The sequence below is a fragment of the Silurus meridionalis genome, chromosome 4 (genome assembly GCF_014805685.1).
Source record: "Silurus meridionalis isolate SWU-2019-XX chromosome 4, ASM1480568v1, whole genome shotgun sequence".
In the NCBI taxonomy this organism is placed as follows: domain Eukaryota; kingdom Metazoa; phylum Chordata; class Actinopteri; order Siluriformes; family Siluridae; genus Silurus; species Silurus meridionalis.
The window spans coordinates 31,493,384-31,509,794 of record NC_060887.1 but is presented as its reverse complement, the minus strand read 5'-3'; the positions used below and the strand labels follow the sequence as shown (position 1 = coordinate 31,509,794).

General features: G+C 38.8%; 2 protein-coding genes across 2 annotated transcripts in view; both read left to right on the top strand.

Moving 5' to 3' along the window:
• Positions 1–4,877, top strand: part of si:dkey-192l18.9 (F-box/LRR-repeat protein 7) — a 31,720-nt gene extending 26,843 nt beyond the window's left edge. The window contains 3 exon segments of the mRNA XM_046846056.1: positions 381–764; positions 767–997; positions 2,450–4,877. Of these exon segments, the coding sequence (XP_046702012.1) occupies positions 381–764; positions 767–997; positions 2,450–3,186 (1,352 nt within the window). The 3' untranslated portion in view covers positions 3,187–4,877.
• A 3,789-nt stretch (positions 4,878–8,666) lies between these two features.
• On the top strand, positions 8,667–16,112 carry napga (N-ethylmaleimide-sensitive factor attachment protein, gamma a). Its single transcript, XM_046846695.1, has 11 exons — positions 8,667–8,844; positions 8,936–9,003; positions 10,968–11,052; positions 11,208–11,225; positions 11,318–11,348; positions 12,143–12,252; positions 12,357–12,423; positions 13,547–13,617; positions 13,695–13,773; positions 13,859–14,068; positions 15,738–16,112. Exons 1-11 carry the CDS (start codon positions 8,792–8,794, stop codon positions 15,879–15,881), a joined length of 936 nt encoding a protein of 311 aa, XP_046702651.1. The 5' UTR covers positions 8,667–8,791; the 3' UTR covers positions 15,882–16,112.
• The last annotated feature ends 299 nt before the right edge of the window (positions 16,113–16,411 follow it).

Genomic DNA, 16,411 nt, shown 5'->3' with positions numbered 1-16,411 from the left:
CCAATCATGAAACACCACACATGCTATCTTATGTATTCTTTTTGAACACTTTGATGACACATTTAAGATAAAAGTGACACTTGATCAACACAAAATTGCACTGAAATGATAGCTGTGGAAATGTCTTCCAGATCTGAGTACATCTTTGGTTAAAAAACAAAAAACAGTTTAGTGTTTATTTCAGTATTTGATGACATCTGGTAAACCAGGCTGGAATGATTACGTGTGATAAGTTAATCAGACTGTGTTTCACAGTTTAAAGCGATGGTTTACATTTCATTTGAATACATTAGTGAGTTGATCAAAGGTTTAGCAGTAATGATAAGTGTTAACACTCACTCTCTCGTTCTTATCGCTCTTTTTTTTTTTACTCTTTCCAGACTCAGACCTGAGCATGAGGACACATAGCACCCCGAGTCCTGCTCTCATCCTGAACTTGATTCCTTCTCATATTTCTCCTCAATCTCATCCCAATGGCCATGAGTCTCAATCTTCATCCCCATCTCCATCTCCGACCATTCCTAGAGAAACTGTCGCTATCATTCATGCTCCTCCAGGAAGCTGCAAAAAAGCCTCCAAATCTCACTCCACCACACTCGCTGAATTTCTTCCAGACCCGGTCATGTTGCAGATCTTCTCTCACCTCTCCACTCCACAGCTTTGTCGCTGTTCCCGAGTGTGTCGGCGCTGGTACAGCCTGGCCTGGGACCCGCGTCTTTGGAGAACCATTCTACTGAGCGGAGAGTTGCTCCATGCCGACAGAGCCCTAAGGTCCTCACTCAGCGCTTGTGCCAGGACACCCCTAATGTCTGTCTCACCCTGGAGACAGTGGTGGCAAGCAGATGCCCAAGGCTGTCTGATCGTGGCCTCCGTGTGCTGGCTCAGTGCTGCCCTGAGTTACGACAACTTGAGGTTGCAGGTTGTTATAACATTTCTAATGAGGCGGTATTTGACGTCGTGTCCCGCTGTCCAAACCTTGAGCACCTGGATGTCTCAGGTAAGAAAAGCACATTGGATTTCTTATTTGAGTAATAATAATAGCAAGTAACTATAGTTCTTCAGACCATCTCACAGCCCCCCAGTTTGATCCTGAGCTTGGGTTACTGTCAATGCATTCCAAATTCTCTGGTTTTATCCTGCCTTTAGAAAACATGCCAGTGGGTCAATTGGCTGCACTAAATTGCCACAAGATATGAAAGTGTGACTGAATATGTGTATATTTCTGCTGTATGACCAGAGCTCCTGGGACAGACTCCGGATCCACCATGGTCTGACCTGGATAAAGAGTTTACTGAAGATGATGTATGAGTGAAATTATTTTTTGGAGAGAATTACTTGTGTTTCATGTTGTGTAATAGTTAGACATGTAGTGTGGATGATTCACCAACATGTCTTACTCGACATGCTGAACTTATCAACATCATTTCATTTCATGGTGCCGAACGGCTGCCATCATCCATCACGCTGTACGCTGTTGGATTTGCTGGGGGAGTAATTCATAGCAGTGCTACTTTGCAAGGAAAGCTGGGAAAAGCATTAAAGAATTTGGGAATTACTGCCAGTCTTATGGTTCCCCCTGGGAGAAGGAGAGGTCTGCTGAGCTCTGAGAGTCTCAACCTCAAGGAGAAAGGCTGGTCTGCTGCTTTCATTAATGCAGTGACACACTTGAAAAAGTCCTTGGTGGGCAAAGCTAATGATGCCCCATTCAGAAAAGGAAGTAAACCCTTTGTCATAAGAATAGGTTTTGTTATTTGTGGTTATGCATGCTAAGCGTGAGAAAAAGAAAGATGCCATATCAACTTCATCTTTAGGAAAACAGACACTGAAATGTTACCTTTGATATTAAACGTTGCCCTATGTTTTATTTTTCACCTTTTAAATGTTTTCTTAAGTTTTCTCCCCTCTACTCACAGAAGCAGAGGTAAAACATGAGTCGACTTAAAAAATACCACAAAAATCTTTTGAGCCATTGAATAATAATCTGAATTATAACATCGACTGAGAATGTAAAAAGAATTTCATAGCAAGACAGTGGCCATGTTAAACAGTGTGTAATGTGTATTCGTGGGTGTTTAATTGGACGTCATACTTTTCACAGCAAAGCTAGCCGGTCGTGGGAGTCTGTGAGCTTGGGCAAAGAGGGCAAATGGTGCTCTGCTCTTATTAAATAAAAAAAATAAAAAAATGGATTGATATCTTTATTCATTAATCAAGTGAGTTTATTTCTTTATACATAAGTATCAAATTTAATTACACATAGGACGTCTATATAGGGGCTTTAATGCTTTTAAATTAAAAAAAAAAATTGTTCTTAAGATATGAGATTGTTACCGTATGTTATAAATAAACAAAATAAATTGACTGCAAATGTGTTGGAAAAAAAAATGTGAGTACCAGAATGAACAGTTAAGATGAAGTGCTCACAGTGCATTTCTCTCTTTCCCCTCAGGCTGCCCTAAAGTAACATGTATAAGTCTGACTCAGGAGAGTTCATTGCCTCTCTCTCCTCTCCATGGACAGCAGATCGGCCTGCGTTATCTGGACATGACAGACTGCACGTCTCTGGAGGATGAAGGTTTGCGGGCCATCGCACTTCACTGCCCGCTCCTCACCCATCTCTATCTGCGGCGCTGCACCCGGCTGACGGACGAAGCCGTACGTCAGCTGACTCTTCATTGCCCTGCTCTGCGCCAGCTCAGTCTGAGTGATTGCCATTTACTGGGCGACTTCGGCTTGCGTGAAGTGGCGCGCATGGAGGGTCAGCTACGCCATCTGAGCGTGGCACACTGTAGCCGTGTCACTGACGTAGGCCTGCGCTATGTGGCACGTTACTCTCCACGTCTGCGCTACCTGAATGCTCGGGGCTGTGAAGGAATCACGGATCAGGGCCTGAGCCACCTTGCCCGTAGCTGTCCCAAGCTGCGGGCGCTGGATGTGGGCCGATGCCCATTGGTGTCAGACCAGGGACTTGAAATGTTGGCACGTTGTTGTGCCGGACTCAGAAGGCTCAGTTTAAAAGGATGTGAGAGTGTAACTGGCAGAGGGTTGAAAGCATTAGCTACAGGATGTTCTGAACTACAGATGCTTAATGTACAGGAGTGTGAGGTGCCCGCAGAGGCGCTTAGGCTAATACGATGCCACCGCAGGCGCTGTGTGATTGAACACACCAACCCGGCTTTTTACTGAGAACACCGGGAGTCTTCTGACAAGCGGTTTATTCACTGCAGCTTTATGACTGATTGCTGTCGGGTGTGTGTGAGGCTTAAGATGACAAGGTGTGCAATATGTCTGTAAAAGTAATTACCCTGCCACTACATGATGTGTGTAATAGTATTTATCAGATTAAAAATGTTACTGGTATTTCTATCTAATGCCTATTATGGTTTTGAAACGTATGTCTCCAAAAGCCTTAAATGAAATCTCGAAGGTCCCAAGGTACTTTGCTTTATTTTAATCTAAAACACGTGTTTTAATGTTTCTGAAATGATGTCCGTACTTATTTTATGGCATTTGTATGATACTGTTTTATGTGGATATTTGCACTTTAAAATGTATATATAATGATAGCTAGCATTGTATTAAATATATCTTTTTATCGTAGTTGCCCATATCATTGGCCAATGCATGGTCATTTTGGAACCTGTTTTGTCCCTTAGTATCAAATGAGCTAAATCACTTTTGTGCTTTTAAAAGTGATAATGATGTGTTAGAAACCTTTGTTCTGATTAGCTGACATTTTCATGCCCTCAATCTGAGACATGTGAAATAGCCATTTAATAAAAGCTCAAAATATTATTTGTTAAACAACATAAGAATAAGATGGCCTGTTTATCCATCTTTAGATTCAACAGCTTTTTCAAAGTTGTGAAAAACTTAAAGATACCTTGAGATACAAAGAAAATATTTTAATATAGTCTATAAATATTAACTACAAATTAAAATGAGACTTCGGCAGTCCAGATTAAAGTGCCTACTATTTAAAAAAAAAAAAAATCATATTTATGGCATTTGGGGGAAACCCTTATCCAGACCTTGCTCAAGGGCCCAGGACTGGCAGGTATTTAAACTCACAATCTTTGGATCCAGACTCCAATGCCGTAACCACTAAGAACCACCCCCATTAATATCCAACACCAGGTTATGAAATGCATTTACACTAGAAAATATTTAAAATAAATTTCTTTCAACTTATAATTTGAATTTCATTTTAAAACTGATGAAATAGCACAATCTGATAATGCACAGTTGTGTGTTTACTATAAAGTGGAATGCAGTTAGAAGTGCCTGATAAGTGCCGTAAGCAGTAACATTTGGTTACATGGTTTCTTGGTCCAAACACAAAACAGATTAAAAATAAAACTCACACTATGTTCCTCAGAAAAAAGTCACACCTTTTTCATCCTTTAGCAGGCAGGGTAAAGATATTTAATCAACATTTAGCAATGTTCACCAACATCTGCATGCACTTCTGTTATATACTTTATATATTCTGTGTGTATATATATATATATATATATATATATATATATATATATATATATATATATATATATACATATACATACACATATGTATATATCTTCATGAGTAAATGTGTTCATGTTGGAGATGTCACATGCTGAAACAGACTGCAGTTTAGTTTTGATGAATAAATAACAATGTTTACATGTTACTACAAATTGATTAAAAATATATATAAAACAGCATGTAACATCCAGTTTTCTGTAATATATGTCCATTAAATGTCCCCAGTCAGTATGGCATTCAAACCCCAATAATTATGGCTTGGAGATCATTTGTGATATTGATGAGCTGTGCAAATGAAATGAATTATACAACAAAGTATTGCTGCTACAAATAAAGGGCTACTTGTTTTAGATGTTTTAAAGGTTGGACCTTCATTACACATGTGCATATTGTCATCACACTATTATATGATGTATACATGATAGATTAATCTAATATTATGTGTGCATTTTCAAGTCAAGTCAAGTCAGGTCAAGAGGCTTTTATTGTCATTTCTACTATACACAGTGGTACACAGTACACAGTAAAAATGAGACAACGTTCCTCCGGAACCCTGGTGCTACACTAAACAATAACATAAAGCTACAACACAACACAAGCTACATAAAGTGCATCGAGTGCATCCTAGTGCAAACAGTGCAGACAAAAAACAGTACAGACAGACAACACAAGACAAGACACAAAACCAAGATCGCGCCGACCAGTAAACATACTGTATACTTGGTTGTACAGTACTGTGAACTGTAGAAACTATACCCGGGAGTGAATATAAGAAACACAATGTAGTGCAAAAATGCAGCAGCAGTCAAGATGTGTAAGAAGACAGCATGTAAACAGTGTAGTATAATATAACAAAGTCGAAGGAGCAAAAAAAGCATGTCGTTGAAAAACGAAAAAATAAGTAAATATCTGAGATTCACCTCGAATTCGAAATATCTTTCTGGCCAAATTGATATTAAATGTGAAGGAATCCTCTGAACCCTATTTCTAGAGGTGGACAATAACGATGTAAATAAAAAAAAAAAAAAATTCTTTACTGACTTTTACTTTAGCTTCACTACATTTCAACATCAAATATCTGACTTTTTATTGAAATACATTTCACGAAATCAGTGGTACCTTTTTACTTATGAGTGGAGAAAAAATGGTCAAACATGCAGCAAACTGCTAATCAGGGTCGAGCACGTGCTCTGTTTTGAACTTGTTTTGATTGCTCCTTGGTGGCATCGACTTATCACCAACATCCAGTTCAGCATCAGTTCAACAGCAAGCAGAACATTTTGAATGTAATAAATGATGGAAGAAACTCCTGACAGAGTCAGAGTCACAGAGTAACAGAGTCTTTTCACATAAACTGAGTTGATTAAGCAAGAGACTGTTACAAAAGATGATAACAAGAACATTATAGCCATAATAAATCATAGTACTTATAATACATAAGTACATTTGAAGGCAAATTATTTTGTACTTTTACTCAGGTTAAAAGTTTGAAGGGAGCATTTTTACTTTTACTGGAGTCATATTTTTCTGAGTCTATCTCTACTTTAACTCAACTACATCGTTTTACAGAGAGATATTCTCTCAGAATACACCAACCAGGCCATTTTGAGCCATGTGTTTCAGATTACTATAAATTTCCCACATGATTAATCCCAAATATAATTTGTTTATTAACAAAAAGCTCTTTATGTCAAAACACTACCACTGTAAACATGATTCAAATGACAAAAGCGTGCTTTAATGAGGTCATATGTCATGCATTAAGAGATCGGAGGAATTTAAAAAAAGCACTGCTGACTCAAATTCAAAGCTGACCGACTATGATATTTTGACAATAACCAACAAAATAGTCTTCCTGAAAAATCATGACAAAACATCAAGAAAAAGACCAGTACAAAAGCACATAACTTGACCCGTTTCCTACGCAATAAAAAAACGAGACTGATGAGTTGTTTTGAGAAGCCCACAGACTTGCCATTCACTCCAGTGTTTCAGCCTCGTAACATTTTGAGCGCCATCCTGTGGGAATCACATAATAATACATTAATACTTCCTCTGTGTAATTGTGTACTGCTTAAGCACTATAAATCCATTTAACAGGCCCAGATGTTAAACCCTGCTCCATGATGATTTTCCTATGAAAACACAGGACTAAATAAATTCCCAAGCAGTTTTATGAAAGCTAGAATGTTTCAGATGTTCTCTGTAGTGCAATCATCCCAATCAGCATATCAAACATCTAAAACCTTTATGGAAAGTCTATTTTGTGGCTTTCTACTTAATGATGAATGCAGTATTAGAGACAAAATGGTCACATAGTAGCTAGTGTCTTTTAAAAGAAGCATTACCTCATTATCTCTCAAATGTGTGTTACTCATATCTGCTGAATTTTGGCCAAATATTGAGTTATTAGGAAATCCAGAATAGCTTTTGTGTATTTGTTTTGACACCGAGATACAAATTGATTCGGTCTGTATGCACATGTTCATAAGCAGTAAACAAATATCTCAGTGCGTTTGTGCTCCCAACTGTCTGTACATGTGGACTGTGTCATTTTGTTTCTATCATTAATTGCACATAAGCTGTTTTTCATGTTATGGATGATTAACATACACACACACACACACTCACATGCACGTACAAGGGAATGAGCTTTCCCAAAACTTTTGTGGGTCACATGCACAAGCATTTACAAACCCTTTTAGTAAAAAAGAATGTATGTGTGAGTTCAAATGACAAGATTATTGATAGTCAGGACAAACATTATGAGAGAACTGACTAAATACACCACAGCAAGAACATCTTATTTTTAATATCTCTTTCTTCTTTCGGCTGCTTCCATTAGCGGTCGCCACAGTGGATCATGTGTCTCCTTACCCCTTCGTCCTCTACATCTGCCTCTTTTAAACCAACTACTTGCATGTCTTCCCTCACCACATCCGTAAACCTCCTCCTTGGTCTTCCCCTTTTCCTCCTTCCTGGTGGCTCCATCCTCAGCATTCTCCTACCGATATACCCCATGTCCCTCCTCTGCACATGTCCAAACCATCTCAATCTGGGCTCTCTAACTTTGTCCCCAAAACGTCCTACATGCGCTGTCCCTCTAATAAACTCGTTTCTAATCCTGTCTATCCTCATCCCTCCCACTCCCAATTGCACTGTTGACCCCAGGTACCTGAACTCCTCCACCTTCTCCACCTCTTCTCCCTGCAACCGCATCACTCCACTGCCCTCCCTCTCATTCACACACATGTACTTTGTCTTACTCCTACTGACTTTCATTCCCCTTCTCTCCAGCACGTACCTCGCGCTCTCCATTCTCTTCTCAACCTGCTCCCTATTTTCACCACAAATCACAATATCATCCATAAACATCATAGTCCATGGAGACTCCTGTCTGACCTCGTCCGTCAACCTGTCCATCACCACTGCAAACAGGAAAGGGCTCAGAGCCGATCCTTGATACAGTCCAACCTCCACCTTGAACCAGTCTGTCGTTCCTACTGCACACTTCACTGCTGTCACACTGTCCTCATACATGTCCTGCACCACCCTCACATACTTCTCTGACACACCTGACTTCCTCATACAATACCACAACTCCTCTCTCGACACCCTGTCGTACGCTTTCTCTAAATCCACAAATCCACAATGCAATTCCTTCTGTCCTTCTCTATACTTCTCCATCAACATTCTCAAAGCAAATAAGGCATCTGTGGTGCTCTTCCTCAGCATGAAACCATACTGTTGTTCACAGATGGTCACCTCTTCTCTCAGCCTGGCTTCCACTATTCTTTCCCATTACTTCATGGTGTAACTGATAAACTCTATTCCCCTGTTGTTACTGCAGGTCCGTCTGGGATATGGACATACAAATATGTAAAAACAGTTAGAGATCAATTTTCATTATCATAGCAGCCTCGAGCCTAAAGAGGCAGAGGCAGATGTAGAGGACAGAGTAGTATGAAGATGGATGATCCGCTGTGGCGACCCCTAACGGCAGCAGAGGGAAGAGGAAGAAGAAAATAGCGGCCTCAAGCGCCCTCAAGCGCCGAATGTACGTGTGATGTCACGTGCACTTATTCAATTGGACCGTGAAGTAGCCAATCATAGAGCAGGAGGCGGCATCTCACCAACTCGTCAGTTGCGACCCGGAAATGAACGAGATCTCACGTCATCAGGAAGGATCACAACAAACCGGCTGTTCTGCGTTAGTGTAGAGATTTAACATTAATATAATAAACACTACAGCTGCTTCAGAACCATGGCTCAGAAAATAAACGAGGCCCATGAGCACATCGCCAAAGCGGAAAAATAGTAAGTGTTTATACTCGGGTTTGTTCCGTTTGACTCACAGCTCGAGTCCACTGAGTAATTCATATTTTATGTCTGACTGTAAATATTTCAGTTTAAAGACCAGTTTTATGAAATGGAAACCGGATTATGACAGCGCTGCGTCAGAATACGGAAAAGCAGGTAAAGTCTTATTCATCTACCATCACCACACACACACACACACACACACACACACACACACACACACACACACACACACAGAGGGATTGACGTCATATATTAAATAATGTATATCAGTATTTCCCTAATACATTATTTCATAAATGGTCCTAAAACATGCATCATACATACTCTATTTCCAAAAGTATGTGGACAGCCGACACCCACACCCACACCAAACCGTAGCCATCAATATGGATTCCCTTTTCCTGTTTTCCTGCAAAGGATTGTGTCTGAATATGTTGAACCAAATTTTACACAGCATGGAAATGTGAAGAACAGAGATGTCCAAACTAGGTCCTGTACCCCAGAGATGTTTAATGTGGCCCATCATGATGGATATGAGAAAGGAAAAAAAAAAGGACCATTTACATGTCTCTCATTGCAGGTCACTGAATAGCTGTATTAGGCATTGAACTCTGTTGTGCAATAAAATGGATTGTTATTGTACAGTAAGATTGACTCAACTAGAACTAGGAAATAAAACTGCATTAGGTAAGCAGATCACAGAGTTCTGTTTTCGATCTATTTATATTTCCAAATTGCGAAATCATAAACGAGACGAAACGTGGGAACTTTAATATTTATATCTTCTTCTTCTTCTTCTTTCGGCTGCTCCTATTAGGGGTCACCGCAGCAGATCATCCGTCTTCATACCCCCCTGTCCTCTACATCTGCCTCTTTCACACCAACTACCTGCATGTCTTCCCTCACCACATTCATGAACCTCCTCCTTGGTCTTCCTCTTTTCCTTCTTCCTGGTGGCTCCATCCTCAGCATTCTCCTACCAATATAATTCATGTCCCTCCTCTGCACATGTCCAAACCATCTCAATCTCGCCACCCCCACCTTGTCTCCAAAACGTCCTACATGCGCTGTCCCTCTAATAAACTCATTTCTAATCTTGTCCATCCTCGTCACTCCCAACGAAAACCTCAACATCTTCAGCTCTGCTACCTCCAGCTCCACCTCCTGTCTTTTACTCAATGCCACTGTCTCTAATCAATACAACAGCGCAGGTCTCACCACAGTCACATAAACTTTCCCTTTTATTCTTGCAGAAACCCTACTATCACAAATCACTCCTGTCACTCTTCTCCACCCACTCCACCCTGCCTGCACTCTTTTCTTCACTTCTCTAACAACTTTAACATTAAGATAATGTTCGGTATAAAGCAAGATTATGAAATATTTAAATATTGAAGGATGGAAATATTTTCACTCTTCACTTTCCACATTTATTACACTACAGAATCATGGCTTAATTATTATTATTTTTTTTTAAATATCGAGATTGAGATGGTTTGGACATGTGCAGAGGAGGGACATGAATTATATTGGTAGAAGAATGCTGAGGATGGAGCCACCAGGAAGGAGGAAAAGAGGAAGACCAAGGAGGAGGTTTATAGATGTGGTGAAGGAAGACATGCAGGTAGTTGGTGTGAAAGAGGCAGATGTAGAGGACAGAACCGTATGGAGACGGATGATCCGCTGTGGCGACCCCTAATGGGAGCAGCCGAAAGAAGAAGAAGAAGATTATTTTTTTAAATAAAAGTCATTTGAAAAGATTGCAATTATTTTTAACGTTAAGATTTTTTTCTTCATATGTTCAAATGAAGCATTTTTATTTTGACTCCAAGGTTTGTCTTTGTTCACATGAATGTTCATGTTTTAAGCACTAAATAATCAATATTTTTTATCATTAAAACAGTGATTACATTTTCATCAGGGATGAAAAACACGAGCTTGCTTTTATTGCATATGGGTTAGTTTAAGTACACCAGAAACTTTGATTGTGTGCTATGAATTGTGCATTTTGACATTTTATTAAGGTGTGCTGTTTCTGAGACCACACTAAGATCATATACAGTATAACCATGGTTTTGTCCATGCCTTCAGTATGTCTCCCCTTTAATGCATTTCAGCTGTCGCTTTCAAAAATGCCAAACAACTAGAAGAAGCGAAAGATGCTTACTTACAAGAAGCCGAGGCTCACACCAACAACAGAACGTATCCTTCCACCTCTCACTGCCTTTTAGAAGCTAAACTTATCTGTATATGGCGTCCCGTTTAATATTATCGACAGAGTTGACTTTTTAATTGTGTCTGCTGAGACTTTATACACAGAGCGCTGACTGGCTTTTTCTCCTTAAGTCATGCTACAGTCTTTTCCATGCTGCAAAGTAAGAACCTAAAGCACATAATTGCTATAACACATTACAGATTTCTGCATGTGTGTGTACAGCATTGAAGCTGATCTATAATTTCTCCACAGGGCTCTCGAGCAGGCAGGGATGATGCTGAAGGTGAGTTCTTATAGAGATTCAGAAACATCATTGGTCCATACATGAGAATTTTTTTTCTTTTGCTTTGGTGACGAATAACCCATTGATGTAGGATTATGTTTGTGAGGTGAGCAGCACTAATGATTATAGTAGTTTCTTGAAAAGAGGAGAAAAGGAACCTGGGATATTTCTAGCCGGGAATGAATTGCCTGTGTGGTATGCTTTTATAGGAGGAGAGAAGGTAAAGACAAACCTTCTGAATACTCTATAAGGGAAATGAATACAATAAATACTCTGGTAGGATAAATTATTCCATAGAGCTGTAGAAATGACTGAATAGCAATAAGAGGCAGGGTCACATGCTTATATTCTACCCTTATAAAAAGGGTATATAAGAAAGTCTTTAAATGTGCAATGTTGCGACGACCCTAATTCAGGAACCACCCACTTTCTCCTGTGAAACCAGCATTTCATAATCACAATTTGCATATTGTACCTGATAGGCTGTAAGATGTTGTGATACAGTAGTATTCACCAGTCATATGTTTATCATGAGTCCGGTTTTCTAATGTGATCTTCAGCTTCTGTTTTCATGCCGCTCGATAGTGGAGGCATTATGTGCGTTAGCGCTGCTCATTAGATGGATACCTGTGGCATTGTTTCTTCCTGTTTGTTGCACTACACACTTTATTTTAATATGGATTTGTGGTAAATAAACTCACAAAGAAATCCTTTTCATGGCAGGAGGGTTTACTTTTTACCATAAAGAACATTGCAAAGGTTAACCTGATACATTTTGTGTCCGTCTTCTACAGGACATGCAGAGGCTTCCTGAGGCAATTCAGTACATAGAGAAAGCCAGTATGATGTACATCGAGAACGGTACACCAGACACTGCTGCCATGGCCCTCGACCGAGCTGGGAAGTGAGTGATTACAGAAATTAAATGTGTAAAACTTTCCTCCAATAGAATGTGGTATCATATGTGTTTTATTATTGTTTTAATAATGGAGAAAATATGATTGGCAGGTTAATAGAAACTGTGGATTTAGCTAAAGCTGTGGATCTCTATCAGAAAGCTGCATCAGTGTTTGAGGTGAGTGACCATAAAACGTACGACTTTTCACTGTTGATGATCTTTACGTTTTATTTGACCTGATCAGTGATTATATGTGACCTGGGTGTTTGTCATATGCATTATCATAAACCTGGCTTAGTAATTAGAGCCATATATCATCCATATCACATTATTATACCTCAAATACTTATTTGAGATATCACAGGCATATCTTGGGCCTTTTCTCTCACAATAACTAAAGTCAGTAGTTTGTTAGATGCTATAAAACACATTTCATTCAACAGAATTGAAGAATGATTTTTTTCTCTTCATCATTCAGTGCTAAACAAGTGATTGATGTAGTGGATAAATAAAAAATATATACATTTGGAGAAGAACTGATGCAATATTTTGACTGAATACACCACATAATGTAATGCTTTTGCATGGTCCTTTATTAAACCCAAAGCTCCCGCCTGAAGTTCATTGGTTTTAACGAACGTTGATTGCTGAAACTATTGGCTATCGAAAATATCCATAAAGATAGTTTTTCCGGCTTGCGTCTGTTGCTGGATCGGCTGAGAAGGTTCTCTGACATTACAAGAGCGGCCTCTAGAGGCGAATCACTGACACCACATGCTGTTTGTTTTTTGTACAGTATATCAGCGGTCCACAACCTTTTTTGCGCCACGGACCGGTTTAATGTCAGACAATATTTTCACTGACCAGCCTTTAAGGTGTGGCGGATAAATACAACACAATAAAATGATACGACCGGCATAAAAACTGGTATTTTGTAAATATAATTATAAACGTGAATCCACTGTGTTGTTTTTTGCTCGCTTGGGGGTTTGAATTTAGCGTTAATGTATTATGTGTTAGCGGCCGTAGCAGCTCCTTTAAGAAGGTAGAGGATGTAGGTAAGACATGAGACCGAGGCATCATGACATGCATCAAGAGTGAGTTTTAGACAGATGTGGTGGAGAGAATCCGGTAATTTTCTAAAATAAAACATCGTTCAGAATCAGATGATAAATAAAACAGAAATAATGTAAGTAATGTTTTCCTTCTGTGACCCACGGACCGGTCCACGACCTGGGGGTTGTGGACCACTGCAGTATACCATATAATTAGCACAATTCTGAGAGGTTTTTTGTTACAGAATGAGGAACGTCTGCGGCAGGCTGTGGAGCTACTGGGCAAAGCCTCTCGGCTTCTCGTCCGACAAAAGAGGTAATATTTTCAAACTCCATAGTAATGTATCCTGATATTTGTCCTAATTCACGGTTTCTTTTTCTTTTCTTCTAAAGATTTGATGAAGCAGCATTGGCAATCCAAAAGGAGAAGAACATGTACAGAGACATAGAAAATTACCCGACGTGCTTCAAGGTTTGACCTGTTAAACCCAGTCTTCTAAATCGGCCGTTCAGTTCTTAAATACTTCATGATCTAGCAGATCTTTTGTTGTGTTTAGAAAACCATCGCACAAGTGCTGGTTCACCTACACCGAGCAGATTTTGTAGCGGCTGATAAATGTGTGAGGGAAAGCTACAGTATCCCAGGATTCAGTGGGAGCGAGGACTGCATTGCGTTGGAGCAGCTGTTACAGGGATATGACCAGCAGGATGAAGAGCAGGTGGCCCGCGTCTGCAACTCGCCACTGTTCAAATATATGGACAATGACGTGAGTGTTCTATTGGCTCTGTCTGGAAGGAGGAGTATCTTTGAAAAGCTACATTTGGTATTGTGTTGCAGTAATACAGGGGTAAAGTTATAGCGATTCAGTCAGAATTTAGGACTGTATCCCAAATTACATTCTACACAATACCTGCAATTGATAAATACTGTAGCTATAATCACATCATTGCAATACTGATATAGTATTTATTACCATAGTGTTCGTTTTGAGTTGTGACCCATGGATTTGAGTTTCAGAAGATGTCATTACTGTAATTTGGTTTCATTAGTGGCCCTAACTAAAGCTTTATAGCAGAGTTTTTAACTGTGAGGACCATATCATTTCTTTCTCTAATGGAGTCTGTAACAGAAAATGACGAGCTGGAGTTTTTTATTTTTTTTTTTTATTTTTTATTTATTGTTTATATAAGTGTAAGTTTTTCCCTAATGAGCAAACCAGTGGCAACTGTGGTGAAAGAAAAACTCTTTGAGATGGCATCAGGAAGAAACCTTGAGAGGAACAAGACTTAAGAGGGAACCCATCCTCATCTGGGGGGCACCGAATGTCCATTTATTACAGTTAATCGATGCAGTGCAGTGATGGTGATCAGATGCAATCTGTAGTCCTGAGTCAGTGTAGCTCCTGCCTTAACAAGAGATATAGAGCCTATAAAAGAGCATTACTAACTATTTTATATATTCGTTGCTATTGAAATCAAAACATTTACTTATGCATATGGTTGGTGCGTTATTCTAACAAATAATTATGTTGATAACTAGAGCTAGACCGATAGTGAATTTTACAAATACCAATGTTTTGGTTGGATCGTACTTGCCAATAACCAATTAATCGATCGATATTTTTTTTAATGGATACCGGATAAAAAAAACAAACCTAACACTATATGTAAAATAGTACTAACCTTTATTAAAAAACAGTACTGAATCATGAAAATAAATTTAAATATATTTATTAATAAATATCATGTAATGAAGAAATAATGAATATAATATTCTCACAAAGTGTCGTAATTCGATTCGCCTCTAGAGGCCGCTTTCGTAATGACAGCGGACCGGAAGCTAGAAAAACTATCGGTATGGATTTTTGCCTACAGTTCCAGCAATCAACTATTGGTGCCTCGATCTCTAACTAATGGGAATTTTAGTTTAAAAGTCAACCTTATTTATAAAATACAGATATGATATTAGTAAAACACATTTCTGATTAAATTTTTCAAAATATGTCTTTTTTGCTAAATGTGGTTTTTTTTTTCCAGTTTGGGGACCCCGACCCCTAATGTTTAAAATGCAATAATTCTGCATAAGACCAAAACTATCAAATATAATAAAGGTTTTACAGTACAATAGTAAAAAAATCCTTTAAACTACTGTTATGTGCACTATTCCAGTATTGGTGTATTTTTTATATATATATATATATATATATATATATATATATATATATATATATATATATATATATATATATATATATATATATATATACATACATACAATACTAGGATAAATACCTGACTATGTTAGGGTTGAAGTTTTTTTTGTTTGCTCTGTGGTTTTTACCTGCAAAAATGCAAATAGGGGGAAAACTGATTCAAGAAATCAAATTTCGATTTGGAAGCTTCAGGTCATGTAGACCTTATTGTTTTGTTTTCCAGTATGCTAAGCTGGCAATCTCTCTCAATGTGCCTGGAGGAGGGAAGAAGAAAAAAGCGGCTGCTGCTCCTGGAGACGGAGACGTGAGGAGTGGAGCTGATAAGCCTGGGGAAGAGGATGATGAGTACGCTGGAGGACTCTGTTAGTCTATTCAACCACAGAATTGCTGATCCCAGCATACATTTTCAGCCACAGGGAGAGATTTTCCAGTACTGTACATCCTGCTTTTGGGGGGGAAAAAACACCTATCCCCTTTTTTGTTTGTATATTTTATGTTCTGCTTTAATGCTCGATCAGAAATGGGGGGGGAATAGAGTCACAGCCATGATGAGTCATAAGGTAATAAAAATCCATCATTATATAACGTTTATAATTAACATGCTATCTCAAATGGCATCCAAGATTTATTTTATAAAGCTGTTGACTTTTTTTCTAGTGACATCTTTCCAGCAATATAATATTTGCCATAAAATACTTCTATGTTGTAATTTTATTTATATGGCATATTAATATTGCAGGTAAATGGTCCATATGCTGAATATTATCCCTTAAGATCATGCTTAGCAACATCCCTCTCTGTCGTCAGTGCATCAACCAGCAGATCAGCATGACAGTCGTTGAGTCTCAAATAATTCAATATTAACGTTTCTTCATTCAGTCAGTCAATCTGCAGTGA

Bases quoted from the DNA above. Each gene is read 5' to 3' on its own strand.
- napga (XM_046846695.1), top strand. From the start codon at position 8,792: ATGGCTCAGAAAATAAACGAGGCCCATGAGCACATCGCCAAAGCGGAA. The intron at 13,618-13,694 runs GTAATATTTTCA...TTTCTTCTAAAG, and splicing joins CTTCTCGTCCGACAAAAGAG to ATTTGATGAAGCAGCATTGG. The intron at 13,774-13,858 runs GTTTGACCTGTT...TGTTGTGTTTAG, and splicing joins ATTACCCGACGTGCTTCAAG to AAAACCATCGCACAAGTGCT.